This window comes from Oncorhynchus mykiss, chromosome 12, assembly GCF_057628025.1.
Source record: "Oncorhynchus mykiss isolate SJ-2025 chromosome 12, ASM5762802v1, whole genome shotgun sequence".
NCBI lineage: Eukaryota > Metazoa > Chordata > Actinopteri > Salmoniformes > Salmonidae > Oncorhynchus > Oncorhynchus mykiss.
In genome coordinates this window covers 57,499,458-57,515,898 of record NC_143033.1, presented here as the reverse complement: position 1 = coordinate 57,515,898, position 16,441 = coordinate 57,499,458, and the positions used below count along the sequence as shown (strand labels likewise).

General features: G+C 45.7%; 1 protein-coding gene across 4 annotated transcripts in view; it reads right to left on the bottom strand.

Annotated features, from left to right (window-relative positions):
• The window catches only part of zzef1 (zinc finger, ZZ-type with EF hand domain 1), a 54,610-nt gene that overhangs the window by 6,067 nt on the left and 32,102 nt on the right, over positions 1-16,441 (bottom strand). For all 4 annotated transcript variants that reach the window (XM_090192831.1, XM_090192832.1, XM_090192833.1 and 1 more), the window contains exons 43-55: positions 15,923-16,055; positions 15,483-15,730; positions 14,955-15,269; positions 14,626-14,726; positions 14,253-14,388; positions 13,962-14,147; positions 13,512-13,685; positions 13,198-13,341; positions 12,019-12,187; positions 11,738-11,836; positions 11,255-11,420; positions 10,227-10,377; positions 4,798-4,869 (exon numbers count right to left, since the gene is read on the bottom strand). In XM_090192831.1, the coding sequence (XP_090048957.1) occupies positions 4,798-4,869; positions 10,227-10,377; positions 11,255-11,420; positions 11,738-11,836; positions 12,019-12,187; positions 13,198-13,341; positions 13,512-13,685; positions 13,962-14,147; positions 14,253-14,388; positions 14,626-14,726; positions 14,955-15,269; positions 15,483-15,730; positions 15,923-16,055 (2,094 nt within the window). The remainder of the gene's footprint in view (positions 1-4,797; positions 4,870-10,226; positions 10,378-11,254; positions 11,421-11,737; positions 11,837-12,018; positions 12,188-13,197; positions 13,342-13,511; positions 13,686-13,961; positions 14,148-14,252; positions 14,389-14,625; positions 14,727-14,954; positions 15,270-15,482; positions 15,731-15,922; positions 16,056-16,441) is intronic.

The following is a 16,441-nucleotide window of genomic DNA, read 5'->3' as shown; positions in this document are numbered from 1 at the left end:
TTACAAAAAAAAAAAAGAAAAAAAAAAAAGAGAGAGGTATTACATAAGTATTCAGACTCTTTGGTATGAGACTTGAAATTGAGCTCAGGTGCATCCTGTTTCCATTGATCATCCTTGAGATGTTTCTACAACTTGGAGTCCACCTGAGGTAAATTCAATTGATTGGACATGATTTGGAATGGTACACACGTGTTTATACAAGGTCCCAAAGATGATAGTGCATGTCAGAGCAAAAGCTCTGTGACAGGATTGTGTCGAGGCACAGATCTGGGGAAGGGTACCAAAATATATCTGAGGCAATGAAAGTCCCCAAGAACACAGTGGCCTCCATCATTCTAAAATGGAGCATTTCCTAGAGCTGGCCGCCCGACCAAACTGAGCAATCGGGGAGAAAGTCCTTGGTCAGGAAGGTTACCAAGAACCCGATGGTCACTCTGACAGAGCTCCAGAGGTCCCCTGTGGAGATGGTTATCCTTCTGGAAGGTTCTCACATCTCTGCAGCACTCCACCAATCAGATCTTTACGATAGAGTGGCAAGACAGAAGTCACTCCTCAGTAAAAGGCACATGACAGCAAGCTTGGAGTTTGCCAAAAGGCACTTAAAGACTCTCAGATCATGAGAAACAAGATTCTCTGGTCTGATGAAACCTGGTCTGATGAACTTTTTGGCCTGAACACCAAGCGTCAGGTATGGTGGTGGCAGTGTCATGCTGTGGGGATGTTTTTCATCGGCAGGGACTGGGAGACAGGATCGAGGGAAAGAAGAACAGAGCAAAGTACATAGAGATCCTTGATGAAAACCTGCTCCAGAGCGCTCAGGACCTCAGACTGGGTCAAAGGTTCATCTTCCAACAGGACAACGACCCTAAGCACACAGCCAAGACAACACAGGAGTGGCTTTGGGACAAGTCTCAATGTCCTTTAGTGTCCCAGCTAGAGCCCAGACTTGAACCCGATTTAACATCTCTGGATAGACCTGAAAATAGCTGTGCAGCGACACTCCCCATCCAACGTGACAGAGCTTGAGAGGATCTGCAGAGAAGAATGGGAGAAACTCCCCAAATACAGGTGTGCCAAGCTTGTAGCGTCATACCCAAGAAGACTCAAGGCTGTAATCCCTGCCAAAGAAAGTGCTGAGTAAAGGGTCTGAATACTTATGTAAATGTGATTTCAGTTTTCTATTTTTAATAAACATGCAAAAATGTATAAAATTGTTTTTGCTTTGTCATTATGGGGTAGTGTGTGTAGATTGATGAGGGGAAAAAAACTAGAATACATTGTAGAATGTCTGTATTGTAACAAAATGTGGAAAAAGTCAAGGGGTCTGAATACTTTCTGAATGCACTGTATAACCTTCCAGTGTACCTACCTAGCTAATCCAAATATATATTTGCATTTATTGATTAACCTTAGCTTGAATTCATGGTGCTAGCAGCTGCACATAATTGCTTTTTAATGTACATAAATGAGCACGTGAGAGCAATAAATTACAAATGTAATAAAAACTGTTGCACCTACAAATGTAGTCATTCCGGCATTTAAGTCCAATTGTCACTTTAAGGAGGCTATAGTCTTGTTTTAACCCGATGTCTAAAATTTGAGCTAGGTAGGCGCGAGAAAAACTCTTAAAAGGGAATTGCTAACAACCCTGTCAAAAAATCTGGTATGTGGTTCTCGATAACAACCGGACGGTTCATGACGAGAGACCGGGAGTGTATTGTGTACCTCCAATCAAGTTGATTTGCGAATTTTAATCAAGATTGGTGTCAAATTGGCATAGATATGATGGTAGGGATATTTTAATTGAACACTGAGCTTCAACCAATGCCGATAATAGACTAAGATCAATGAGGTTTTAGACATCTTTAGACAGGTAAACCCTTCTCAGCTCTGACAATCAGACATTAGCATTTTAATCGTGCATCTCCCAACCCCAGAATCCCCCCTCCCTCCACACTGCTTGCCTGCTGCCCCCTTGCACCTCTGCCCTTCTGTTCGGGATCACAGCATAGCGGGGCGGAGATGATGTTCGCTAAGCCACGCATGATAACGAGAGGTAATTACCAGATACATTAGTACAGAATGCAGCAGCAGCCCACATACAAAGCACCGGTAGGGGGTTTGTGTGTGTGTGCAGTCTGCTATGTGTCACTAGCATTATGATTCACCATTAGAGGAGGAAATGAGGAACAGCTGAATATTATAACTAAAGACCACCGGTATTCTCACTCTGGGACTCATCACACCCTGATTGACAAACGGGAAAACAGATCAAATCAAATTATTTGTCACATGCGCCGAATACAACAGGTGTAGACATTACTGTGAAATGCTTACTTACAAGCCCTTAACCAACAATGCAGTTCAAGAAATAGAGTTAAGAAAATATTTACTAAATAAACTAAAGTAAAAAAAATTAAAAATAACGAGGCTATATACAGTGGGTGGCGGTACAGAGTCAATGTGCGGGGATACAGGTTAGCCGAGGTAATTTGTACATGTAGGTAGGGGTAAAGTGACTATGCATAGATAATAAACAGCAAGTAGCAGCAGCATAAAACATAGGGGGGGTGGGGGGGTGTCAATGTAATTTGTCTGGGTGGCCATTTTATTAATTGTTCAGTCGTCTTTTGGCTAAAAGATGTTAAGGAGCCTTTTGGGCCTAGACTTGGAGCTCCGGTACCGCTTGCCGTGCGGTAGCAGAGAGAACAGTCTATGACCTGGGTTACTGGTTTTTGACTATTTTTTGGGCCTTCCTCTGACACCGCCTAGTATATAGGTCGTGGATGTTAGGAAGCTTGGCCCCAGTGATGTACTGGGCTGTGCAAGCTACCCTCTGTAGCGCCTTACGGTCGTATGCCGAGCAGTTGCCATACCAGGCGGTGATGCAACCGGTCAGGATGCTCTTGATGATGCAGCTGTAGAACTTTTTGAGGATATGTGGACCCATGCCAAATCTTTTCAGTCTCGAGGGGGAAAAGGCGTTGTCGTGTCCTCTTTACGACTTTCTTGGTATGTTTGGACCATTATAGTTTGTTGGAGATGTGCACACCAAGGAACTTGAAACTCTCGACCCGCTCCACTTCAACCCCGTTGATGTGAATGGGGGCGTGTTCGGCCATCGTTTTCCTGTAGTCCACGATCATCTCCTTAGTCTTGCTCATGTTGAGGGAGATCAGGCCTACCACTGTTGTGTCGTCAGCAAACTTAAATTATGGTGGTGGAGTCGTGCATGGCCACACAGTCATGGGTCAACAGGGAGTACAGTAGGGGACTCGGCATGCAGCCCTGAGGGGCCCCCATGTTGAGGATCAACGCACAGATGTCTTGTTGCCTACCCTTACCACCAGGGGGCAGCCCGCCAGGAAGTCCAGGATCCAGTTGCAGAGGGAGGTGTTTAGTTCCAGGATCCTTAGCTTAGTGCCCACAAAGCTCATCACTATGGTGTTGAACGCTGAGCTGTAGTCAATGAACAGCATTCTCACGTGTTCCTTTTGTCCACGTAGGAAAGGGCAGTGGTGAGTGCGATTGAGATTGCGTCATCTGTGGATCTTTTGGGGCGGTATGCGAATTGGAGTGGGTCAAGGGTTTCCGGGATGATGGTGTTGATGTGAGCCATGACCAGCCTTTCAAAGCACTACATGGCTACCGACATGAGTGGTACGAGCTGAAGTCATTTAGGCAGGTTACCTTTGTGTACTTGGGCACAGGGACTATGGTGGTCTGCTTGAAAATATCAGTGAAGACACTTGCCAGTTGGTCCGAGAATACTTTGAGTATACGTCATGGTAATCCATCTGGCCCCGCGGCCTTGTGAATGTTGACCTGTTTAAAAGGTCTTGCTCACATTGGCTATGGAGAACGTGACCACACAGTTGTTCGGAACAGCTGGTGCTCTCATGCATGCTTCAGTGTTGATTGCCACGAAGTGAGCATAAAAGGCATTTAGCCTGTCTGGCAGGCTCGCGTCTCTGGGAAGCTCGCGGCTGGGTTTCCCGTTGTAGTATGTAATAGTTTGCAAGCCCTGCCAGATCCGACGGGCATCAGAGCCAGTGTAGTAGGGTCCAATCTTAGTCCTGTATTGACGCTTTGCCTGTTTGATGGTTCATAGCAGGATTTCTTCTAAGCGTCCGGATTAGTGTCCCGCTCCTTGAAAGCGGCAGCTCTAGCCTTTAGCTCGGTGCAGATGTTGCCTGTAATCCATGGCTTCTGGTTGGGAAATGTACAGTCACTGTGGGGATGACGTCGTCAATGTACTTATTGATGAAGCCGTTGACTGATGTGGTATAGTCCTCAATGCCATTGGATGAATCCCGGAACATACTCCAGTTTGTGCTGGTAAAACAGTCCTGTAGCGTAGAATCCGCGTCGTCTGAACACTTCCGTATTGACAACAGTCTTAAAAGTGGAATGTCAACGTCATTTGTATTGCATGAATGGAGTATGTTCTGAAATATTACGGAGATCTGGGTCTGGAGGCACAGTGAGAATGTTATCTAACCTATATGTTTGAGCCCACATTCCAAAATACATCATTCATGATATTGATAACCATCTAGGTCACAGAGTAGTCCTAGGCAAAGTGTAAGTACTTGGAAGATATTTGAAATAATAGTTTCTAAGCATTACCATCCTGGGTGAGTAGAATATGTAGTTACAGCTCTAAATCTTTATATGAGATGGAAAAAACTTTCTACATCTACATTCTACATTGCTAACATCATGATGCTGGTGGTCAATCCCCGTCTTCAACATTACCAAGTACAAAGTGGTGCAAGTCTAACTGTAAGTTCTTACCAGTGCTGTGCGGGCTAGGAGCTGTTCATTGGTGGTCAGTGCTAATAGGTACTCCTGGAGAATGCCTTCCTCCTGTAAAACAAAGACAATGGTTTGTCGTCCTTCTCAATAAGATCTTGCTCATCCGTCCTTACATGCTTGCTACACTGTGACTTCCACGCACAGAACATACATTGAGCAATAAAACTGAGGTACAATCAGTGAATATGCTATGCTTTCAAATCATCGATTTCTGCCAAAAGTGCCCATACAACCTACAGTACATTCACTGGAAAGAGTTCATGAAACATTCCAGAGACAATCTCACTTGTCACTGGGAGAGTTTCTGACCACTTACCTCAAGAGTACTGAGAACAGCTTTCTGTGGTATGTAGAATTTAGCGTAGGAAAATCCTTCAAAATTACTAACAAATAAAATAGAGCTTCCAGCAGAAGAAGCCAATTCTGAGAAAGAATAACTCTGTCATGAAGACCTGGGTTCAAATAGCATTAGTTTTCTGTCAGATACTTCAGCTGCGCTTAATTGAGCTTGTCTGGCGCAATGGAACTAATGTAATAGTCCCCAGAAGTGCAACTCCAAACCTCACCCACCTGGCACTCCAGACAGGCTCAACCACACTCTGGAATTAGACGAAAAAACAAATCCTAGTTGAACCCAGGCAGGTCTGGTGTTACTGTTATTATGTAACCGTGGAGAGAGAGAAGAGTTCCACAATATAGATAAGACTGTGACTGGCCAAATGGAGCTTTTATGGTGAAGCTAGTAGGAGAGGGAGACACAATCCAGACCCTCATACCTCCATCCGTCAGTCTCGCAAGCTGCTAAATGTGACTCTATTCCCTATTTAGTGCACTACTTTCACAAGGGTCCATAAGGCTCTGGTCAAAAGTAGTGCACTATATAGGGAATAGGGTGTATTTTGGGACATATCCTCGCTCTCCCTGTCCCAGCCTGCTGTTTATACTAAGGTAATATCTAGGACTATTTATATAGCTGACAGTGCGCGACAATCCCTGACATGTATACTTCAGGAGATATAGGCAAATATAACTAAAGGATCCATTTGATGATGTTAGAAACGCCTTTATACAAGTCACTTCCTGTCTGAAGTACATTGTATGCGTACCAAATAGCACCCTATTCACTACATAGTGTACTGCTTTTGAAAAGCAAAAGTAGTGCACTACACACAGGGAAAAGGGTGCTATTTGGGATGCAGCCTATGTCTTAGAGATTAACATATTCCCGAGGTGCTCTCATGCACATAGAACAAACGTTTCGGAAGTTGGGAACCCAGACCCACATCTCCCATGCACGCTGGCCAGCTCTGTCACGAGACACGACATAAGACACTGTTTGGGGATGCAGCAGAAGTGACTGTATATTAACCACTGAGCCTTGGCAGTTCATACAGTATGTCTACTGGTTCTGGATGATAAGTCCTGCACCAGATAGACCAGACAGGCTACAGTTGACAACTAGCCAAGCTGCCTTTATTTGTCACATTAACAGAAATGTTGATTCGGGTCTATTGTTTCTGTCAAATGAACCTCAAATATGAGTAGGGTGCTATTTGTGGAGGCTTACATAATGTACTTGGTCCTCCTCGTTTAGTTTTTTTGAAAACCTAATAAAAGTAAAGGCTCTGAAACCTGACGCGTCAACATGTTCAACAGCACGCCGCGCTGGCGGCATCAGGTGTCAACATGTTCAACAGCACGCCGTGCTGGCAGCATCAGGTGTCAACATGGAACTGTGAACTACGCTGTATGTCATCACCTTACTGGGAACTGCCCCATTCGTCAACACACTGACAAAGCAGATTCAATGCTCATAATTATTTTTAGGACAAAGGTGATGACGTATCTATTACACCTTCACAACTCCTGTAGTCTGGTCTGAGCATAGACATCTGTATAATATATTGTCAGGGTGTGAGTGTGTCGATCTCTCTCTCTTTGTGTAAGTGTATGTGTGTGTGTGTGTGTCATAGTAGAACAGAGTCTAAGGTTTGTCTAAGGTTTAGACACACACACACACACACAGACTAGTGCATGCTGAGGCTATGGTCAGTGTTTCCCCTCTGATTTTTTCAGTGGTGGTGGCAAGGTTAGTGGGGGTCATTTTTGGGACACACAATAGTGTGCAATATGTATGACAAGGCCCTGCACACCTCTGGGATGCCCCTCCTCCTCTGTTCTTTCGCAGAACACAACACTTCACTACCCACCAGTTCAGATATGGAGAGTGAGTCAGCAGTAAATAGGCTTTGCAGCAAACAAACACATTTAGGTGTTTGTGAGAGTGTTTGTAAAAAAAACAAGTATTTTTCTGTGGGTTGATTATACAGAGAGAGATGGATTATATACAGTACCAGTCAAAAGTTTGGACACACCTACTCGTTCAAGGGTTTTTCATTATTTTTTACTATTTTCTACATTGTAGATTAATAGTGAAGACATCAAAACTATGAAATACCACACATAGAATCATGTAGTAAACAAAAAGATGTTAAACAAATCAAAATATATTTTAGATTTGAGACTTCAAACTCGCCACCCATTGCCTTGATGGCAGCTTTGCACACTCTTGGCATTCTCTCAACCAGCTTTATGCGGCAGTCACCTGGAATGCATTTCAATGAACTGGTGTGGCTTGTTAAAAGTTAATTTGTGGATTTTTTATTATTTTATGCGTTTGAGCCAATCAGTTGTGGTGTGAGAAGGTAGAGGTGGTAACCAGAAGATAGCCCTATTTGGCAAAAGACCAAGTCCATATTATGAAAAGAACAGCTCAAATAGGCAAAGAGAAACAACAGTCCATCATTACTTTAATGCATGAAGGTCAGTCAATACGGAACATTTCAATAACTTTTTGAAGAAAGTTTCTTCAAGTGCAGTCGCAAAAACCATCAAGTGCAATGATGAAACTGGCTTTCATGAGGACCGCCACAGGAAAGGCAAACCTCTGCTGCCGAGGATAAGTTAATTAAAGTTAAATGCACCTCAGATTGCAGCCCAAATAAATGCTTCACAGAGTTCAAGTAACACACATCTCAACATCAACTGTTCAGAGGAGACTGCGTGAATCAGGCCTTCATGGTCAAATTGCTGCAAAGAAACCATTACTAAAGGTCACCAATAAGAAGAAGGGACTTGCTTGGGCCAAGAAACACGAGCAATGGACATTAGACCAGGTGAAATCTGTCCTTTGGTCTGATGAGTCCAAATTTGAGATTTTTTGTTTGTGAGACGCAGAGTAAGTGAACGGATTATCTCTGCATGCGTGGTTCCACTGTGAAGCATGGAGGAGGTGGTGTGATGGTGTGGGGGTGCTGACCGTGATTTATTTAGAATTCAAGGCACACTTAACCAGCATGGCTACCACAGCATTTTGCAGCAATACGCCATCCCACCTGGTTTGCACTTTGTGGGAATATTATTTGTTTTTCAACAGGACATTGACCCAAAACACACCACCAGGCAGTGTAAGGGTTATTTGACCAAGAAGGACAGTGATGAAGTGCTGCATCAGATGACCTGGCCTCCACAATCACCCAACCTCAACCCAATTGAGATGGTTTGGGATGAGTTGGACAGCAGAGTGAAGGAAAAGCAGCCAACAAGTGCTCTGCATATGTGGGAACTATTTCAAGAGTGTTGGAAAAGCATTCCTCATGAAGCTGGTTGAGAAAATGCCAAGAGTGTGCAAAGCTGTCATCAAAGGCAAAGGGTGGCTACTTTGAAGGTGGCTACTTTGAAGAATTTCAAATATATTTAGATTTGTTTAACACTTTTTTGGTTACTACATGATTTGATATGTGTTATTTCATAGTTTTCATGTCTACACTATTATTCTACAATGTAGAATATAGTCAAAATAAAAACCCTTGAATGAGTAGGTGTTTTTTGACTGGTACTGTATATATACACACAGTATATCCAACAAGTCAGTTGGTAAAATGTCTGCACTGCTAGAGCTGCCCCAATCAACTGGAAGTACTGTTATTGTGAAGTGGTACCGTTTAGGCGCAACTAGTAAAAACCGTCTGCTCTCGGTTGCGATGTTCGATGAGCAGGTGTGCACATACTTTTGGTCATGTAGTGTATGTAGTTAGATACATAGATGGATGGATGGATGGATGGATAAATCGATGGATAGGTACACACGTTCCTCTTAGGTGAATCAGTGTCTGTACTGCGTGTCGATCTCAGGCCATCACTATGGTACCCAGTGTGACTGCGTGAGTGCTAGTGGGAACTCCTACTGCCCCCTGCTGGTAGAACCACACAACACTCCCACATGAAAACAACACATCAACCTTAGTTTGAAGCCCACACACACACACAGATCAACAACAACAACAACAGCAACAACAACAGCAACACATCCACCATAGGTATTAGCCCAAACCAGACAGACAGACACCCAGACATACTCATTTCCTCTCATATCCCCAGCAGCCAGCGGTGGAGATCCATCTCTGTGACAAGTCAACAGATCATTCATTTCAGTAATTTCACTATTGGACTGGCAGCTTAAGCCGCATTCATTCAGTGGGGAGAGGAGAGGGAACTACTCTAGTCGAGAGCCTTTATAGCCAGTCAGGTTGAATGGGTATCTATCTTTAAATAAGTAGACGTGACAGTTCCGTCTTGAACTAGCTAATTTTAAGAAAAAATGAAAAGATTAACTAATGTCTCCACCTGTCAGAACACAATGTAGACAATTTAAGGGACACCAAGCTGGAAGGATCATTTCCTGCTGGACTGCAAACCACATGCATGCCTTTCCTTAATTCAGAATTCAAGGCAGGTTAAAGAGCAACTGGTCACCCACGCACCTATTGAAGGTTTCAGGTGGGCAGCTCTCTCTCGCTTCATCCTCACCATCTCTCCTCTCGCTCTCTCCCCCTCCTCCACCCTCTCTTTCATTCTGCCTCTCCCCCTCCCAGGCTCCATCCCTCTCTCTCTCCACCATCAAGCTAGAGAGATAATAAATAGTGGTGTGCCAGCCAGGCAGCAGGTGCCAGGGGCTGTGTTGTGTGACAGATGGCAGACCTGCTGCTCTGGGCCTGGACTGGGCCCAGCAGGTGAACAGGTGGGCTGAATAACACACTGAGGGGTCAGGGCTATGTGACAGTGCTATATTAACCTTCCTAGGTGGAAACAGGCAGGCTAGCTGACAACACAGATTACCACACACACACATATTGAGAAGTGCATTAACACATCTAGAGTGCCAGCACTATCCGTAGACTGGTAACTGGTTCTTCACATTGACATGTCTGATAAAAAAGACGAGCTCTTTGGGAATTAGTAAACTACGTATGAACCTGTACAACCTTTTACTACTACCCTCCCGTCATAGAATGTTATGTCCTCTAATTGGACAGCAGCAAGTGTGTCTGTGTGTATGTGTTTCTCACCATGGCCCTGGCTTCAGCGATGAAGAAGAGCTCAGTGAGTGCTCTGTGTAGGGGAAGCAGTACAGTGATACTGGTGGGGTCCTGACTCAGACCGCTCTCCATGGTCATGAACAGCTGCCATAGAGGCCTCAGCAGGGTCAGCTCACAGCCCCTACACACACACACACACACACACACAGATATAAGAGTTAGAGACTAGCACACACTCAACACACACACACACACACACACACACGGTGTCTTTTCAGTGAGATGTGAACCTGCAAATTGGGTCAAGTTAAGCTCCGTTAGTTCTCACCATTAGGCGGCGACATACATCTGTAGGATAGTGGGTTCGTTTCCTGGGATTACCCATACGTAAAATGTATGCACGCAAGTCTGTAAGTTGCTCTGGATAAAAGCGTCTACTAAATGACATGTATTATTATTATTATAACACATTGTGTATTCTATTTAGTCAGGGTGATGTCACTACGGCCAGACGGGGCCAACGGCATGGAAAATATGCAAATCCTCCAATAGATATGTGACCTCATCTCCATGGCAACTATCAGGACATTAGGCTTCTCTGGAATACTCTAAGCAAAAACTGTTTTCTTTAGCTCTAGGGGGAAACACAGACGCAGAGGATACAGATGTGTTTGTAATCTTCATACTGAGCCTTGAAATTGGGTACAAAAGGGGTCACCAGAATATCATCCTAGGAAACTATTAAATGGTTTCAGCTGCTAATCAGTAGGTTTTTTACCAAAGTCTCAAGTATAATAGTGTACCCCAATATTTGTGACACGTTTGCTTTATGGTTCTAGTAGGCAAAGAGTGCGGTTGAGTCGTGTGTTTGGGAGTGTGAATCCAGCTTGTTACTCTAGGTACCTGATTCTAAACTAGGCTAAGTAGTGCCTGAAGTCCTGAAAGCGTTGAGCAGGTGACAGAATGAGGTGTGTGTGTGCGTATTTACTTGTGTGTGTACTGTGCGTGCATGCGTTCAAGATGGATGCGAGGGACAGGGACATTGGACGGAGTCTCACCTCTGTGATTGACACTGCAGGAGGCGGAGCAACAGGTGGATGGCCTTCAGTCTTTGGTTCCCGGTCTGGCGGCAGGCCACGCCCACCTGCCACTCCCAGATGTCAGCCAATGGGAGGTGGCTAAGCACTTGGTCATCAGCCAACATTTGTTTTAGGATCTCAAAACCTGTTTGAGGAAGAGACAAAGAGAGATTTAGACGTGAAAGGATAGAAACTATTTCCCTCTATGATCAGAGAGCACTCAGTAGCACTTCTTCTCGTGTGTGTGTGTGTGTGTGTGTGTGGGTGTATGTGTGTGTGTGTGTGTGTGTGTGTGTGTGTGTGTAGTCAGCTGCATTAGACACCCATTATAAAAGCTTAACCACATGTGACAGGTCCTCAGCTGATGCTAGCCCCGGCCCACTTCGTTCATCATTCTCACTCTCCCAATGCCGCTGCAGTGTGTGTATGTAAGTGTGCGTACATGCATGTGTGTAGACCGACCTGTCTGGAAGCGGCCCCTGTGTCCCCCAGTGACAGTGAATTTGTATCCCCACTCTGTGTTGCTCATGTCTGAGATGAACCTGTAGTGGAGAGTATCCCCTGTGGAGAAAACACACAACAGTAATCAACACTCTCCCTCGCCTAGACCCCCCTCTCCCTTTCCTAGTCTCCCCGTCCCCTCTCTTCCAAGCCCATCTCTCTCTCCCTGCCATTAGTCCCTGTCCCAACCCCCTCTTTCCCAGACAGTCCCTCTCCCAGCCCCCTCTCTCCTGTCCCCTCACCAGGGATCTCGAAGTCAGTCCATTTCTGTGGGGAGCCGCTGAAGTTGTGCAGATCCTGGAGAAAGTCAGAGCTGCTGCCCATGATAAGTTCATCACAGCCCTCCTCAGTGTAACAGCGGGAGTCAAACTTCACAGATAGGTAGATGGCCCCTGGGATGTGCACCTTGTCCTACAGACAGAGACAGAGACAGAGACAGAGACAGAGATAGAGATAGAGATAGAGATAGAGATAGAGATAGAGACAGAGACAGAGAGAGGAAGCTCTACAAAATCATTGCTCGGCTGCATAACAGTTAGTCCAACGCATGCTTCCTCCAGTAGGCCACACAGGAAAGCCACAGTACATATCTGGCGTGGAATTATCTTAATATCAAAAGAATGAAAACCACTTCCACATGCTTATATTTGAAGTTATGTATCATTTTCTTGCAAATACTCATTGATACTGATATACAGTTAAAGTCTGAAGTTTACATACACCTTAGCCAAATACATTTAAACTCAGTTTTTCACAATTCCTGACATTTAATCCTAGTAAAAATTCCCTGTATTAGGTCAGTTAGGATCACCAATTTATTTTAAGAATGTGAAATGTCAGAATAGTAGTCGAGAGAATGATTTATTTCAGTTTTTATTTCTTTCATCACATTCCCAGTGGGTCAGAAGTTTACATACACTAAATTAGTATTTGGTAGCATTGCCTTTAAATTGCTTAACTTGGGTCAAAGGTTTCAGGTAGCCTTCTACAAGCTTCCCACAATAAGTTGGGTGAATTGTGGCTCATTCCTCCGGACAGAGCTGGTGTAACTGAGTCAGGTTTGTAAGGCCTTGTTGTTCGCACACGCTTTTTCAGTTCTGCCCACAAATTTTCTATAGAATTGAGGTCAGGGCTTTGTGATGGCCACTCCAATACCTTGATTTTGTTGTCCTTAAGCCATTTTGCTACAACTTTGGAAGTATGCATGGGGTCATTGTCCATTTGGAAGACCCATTTGCGACCAAGCTTTAACTGACTGATGTCTTGAGATGTTGCTTCAATATATCCACATAATTTTCCTACCTCATGATGCCATCTATTTTGTGCAGTGCACCAGACCCTCCTGCAGTAAAGTACCCACACAACATGATGCTGATGTGGTAAGAGTTCTCAGTGGGGAATTAGATCTATGTGGTACCCACCTCAAAGTTAGTGTTGTTGTCGTAGGGGTGTTTGGACTCCCGGACTTGCACGGCCATGCCAGGCTCCTCCATGAACTGACACGCTGTCAGAGACAAACTACCCAGCATGCTCTGGCTGCAGCCAACCAGCACTTTCTGTAGAATCTGGTGACCAAAGGAATGAGTTAACCCACATCAACATGTACACACCCTACACATTTCCATACCACTCACTCACACACAATTTTGTGCACCCCCTCTCACCCGTTTCCAGAGTGGAAGCTCAATAACTCCCTGTGTGAAACATCACACACACACCACCGCCACACGCTTACCCTCTCCCAGAGTGGTCGCTCCTCCAGCTGCATCAGCATGTCCAGGATGTAGGCCATGTGTGATGCCCCGCTCAGCTCCAGAGCCTCCTCACTCAGTGGCGCCCCCTGGGGCCAGTCAGCCAGCAGCGACGCCAGCACGTGGCGGGCATACAGGGTGGCGATGGCCTGGTTCACCTGAAGATATTGATTTCATCATATCATTTAGAAGACCATTTTATCCAAATCCACTTGCAGTACAGCAACTGCATACTTCTTGAGTAGGTACAGATTAAGACAAGTCCTGGCCTAAAAAAAGCATGTTCAATGGCTTAATATGTGTCCGGGAAACAAGCCCGTTTAGTATACGTGATCCTTGCAGGAATCGAACCCATAACACTGACATTGCTAGCTAGTGCCATGATCTTACAGTACCAACTGAACCAGACAGACAGGACCACCGCATCCACCTACCTTGACTAGGTACTGTCTGACAGAGCGGTTGCTGCGGGCGTCCAGCTCCTTGTGCAGCAGGGCGGAGGACTTGGTGCGGCGCTGCTTGGCGTAGCTCAGCTGGAGGTCAGTCTCTGTGTTGGTGATCAGCTTCTGAGTCACCACCGTGGTCTCCTCCGTAGCCTTCTCACAGTGACTGGGCTTGGACTGGGAGAGGAAGGGGGAAGGGGAGTGGGTTATTTATCAACTGGTTCTATTATCTTACTGACACCAATTCTTCAAACTACGTCAAATGTAATGCAGTGCTCTCACCACACAGGGCACGACGATCATGTCAGTGTCCACGGCCTTGGTGCTCCTCTCCTCAGAGCGAGGTCTCTTGGTGGGCTGCCACTTCTGAGCCAGCGTCCTAATCGTCTCGTCCGTCTTGATCACGTCTCCATCAAACCTGCGGGTCGTCAACCAAGTCAGCCACCATCATGCAACGTCATAGCAGAACATTGTCTGGGATGGATGAAAGCTACACAAGTCCGGCATGAACATGACATTGGTGCAATGGTATTCAAAACACATTCTTTATGAAGCATATATTTGTTTATTTCTGTAAAGTGTGTTGTGACTTAAATTCAATTGTGATTTGATTTGTATGGAGGAATGTATGACAGGAATGTGATCCAATTCTCACCTCTTCTGCACCTCCAGAAAGAAGGAGTCTGTTCTCTTCATCTGCAGCTCGTACATGGCCCGCAGGATGTGCAGGGGCGCGTTTAAGGCATCATGGGTAATCTGAAACAGACACAATTCAGAGAGATTGTTACAATTCAGAGAGAGAGATATCGTTACTTTCTCGTCCAAGTGGTTTAGTGCTATTAAAGCAGTGGTTAACAAGTTTGCCTACCGACTGGAAAACTGGGATCGAGACTGGAGAGCCAAGGGGCTGTCGCCCTTCGATACATTAGTGTCAGAAGTAGGATAAAAAATTTAAAAAACAGTACAATGAGGATGTGGGCAGACCTGGAAGCAAATCTTAGTCTCTTCGTCGAGCCCCTCCAGTGGGTCAGGCCGGTTGGGGTCGGGGTCGTCGGCACAACAACTAGAGTGGTCCGAGTCATGCTCCTTGTCTTGCTCCTTCTCCTCCCTCTCCCCGTCCTGGCCCTGGGCCATGCTGTGGATCTCTCTCTTGGAGGAGTAGAGCATTATGGAGAGGATCTCCAGGTCTCGGAGCAGCCACAGCTTACTGAAGCCTGTCCCCTTACTGCACTTCCTCACCAGGAGCTGGGTCAGACCGGATTGTTGGATGGCCTCCTGGGCCTCAGCAACGCCGTGCTTCTACAGGGAAGGAACACAACAGGAAATGTTAGACAAAGTCTTCAAGGTCAACCACTAGAAGATGGAAATGGACATTCAATAAAAATACGAAAAATCTAGAAGAAAAACACAGCACAGGTGATTAACATAAAATGTCATATTGAAGAGAGAGAAAGGGACATACTGTAGAAGTTGAGTGATGATAACCAAAAGGTGGCTTTGTTTCTGAGGTACCTTGAGCGTGTTGTAGAGGCCCTTGAGGGCCAGTGAGACGACCCAGGAGGCCTCCACAGCGTCGGGGGTGCTGCTGTCCTGACTGCGCTGCAGCAGGTGGCTGATGATGGAGGTGAAGTTACTGAGGTAGCGGGTTAGCTGGGCCTGGGGGGGTCCCTGACCCTGACCTACGCCCTGGACCTGGGTCCCTGGGCTGTGGGAGCCTGTAGCACTGGAGTCCTGCGGCTGGATCAGCTGGTAGTCCTTCACTGTAAGGACAGGAGAGGGGTGGCATACAGATTCAGAAAATCTTTATTGTCCCGTTGCTGGGCAATTTGGTTGCAGCAGTATAAAAACATCAAAACAGACACACAAATGTGTGAGGGTTTAAAATACAGCTCTACTATGTGCACCATGAGCAAAATGTATGAAATTAACTTTGTGACAGTCCGTCCTCTCACCTGTCTTTCTCTTGCGGGTCTTGACATCCACCACAGCAGCGTGGTTCTTCTCGGTGAAGTGCTTGAGTAGGATCATATGATGCTGCTCGTTGGCATTGTCTATGAACACTGACTGGGTGCCCATACACAGCACCTAGGATAGCAGAAAAAGCCAGGGTCAGACAGAGGGCACAACAGTGCAGGGCAGAAGGTCTTCAAGCCCCTTGAATGGTGGACTAGTGGAGGAGACAGCAGCAGGTTGAGTGATGCAGTACGAAGACGCCAACACCATCATCAAGTTTGCTGAAGACAATGGTGGTAGGCCTGATCACTGACTACGACGAGACAGCCTATAGGGAGGTCAGAGACCTAGCAGTATGGTGCCAGGACAACAATCTCTCCCTCAATGTCAGCCAGACAATCGCGGTGATCGTGGACTACAGGAAACAGAGATCCGAGCACGGGTCGGGAGCTTCAAGTTCCTCGGTGTCAACATCACTAAAGATAGATTGTATCATGGTCCACACAAACCAACCCAGT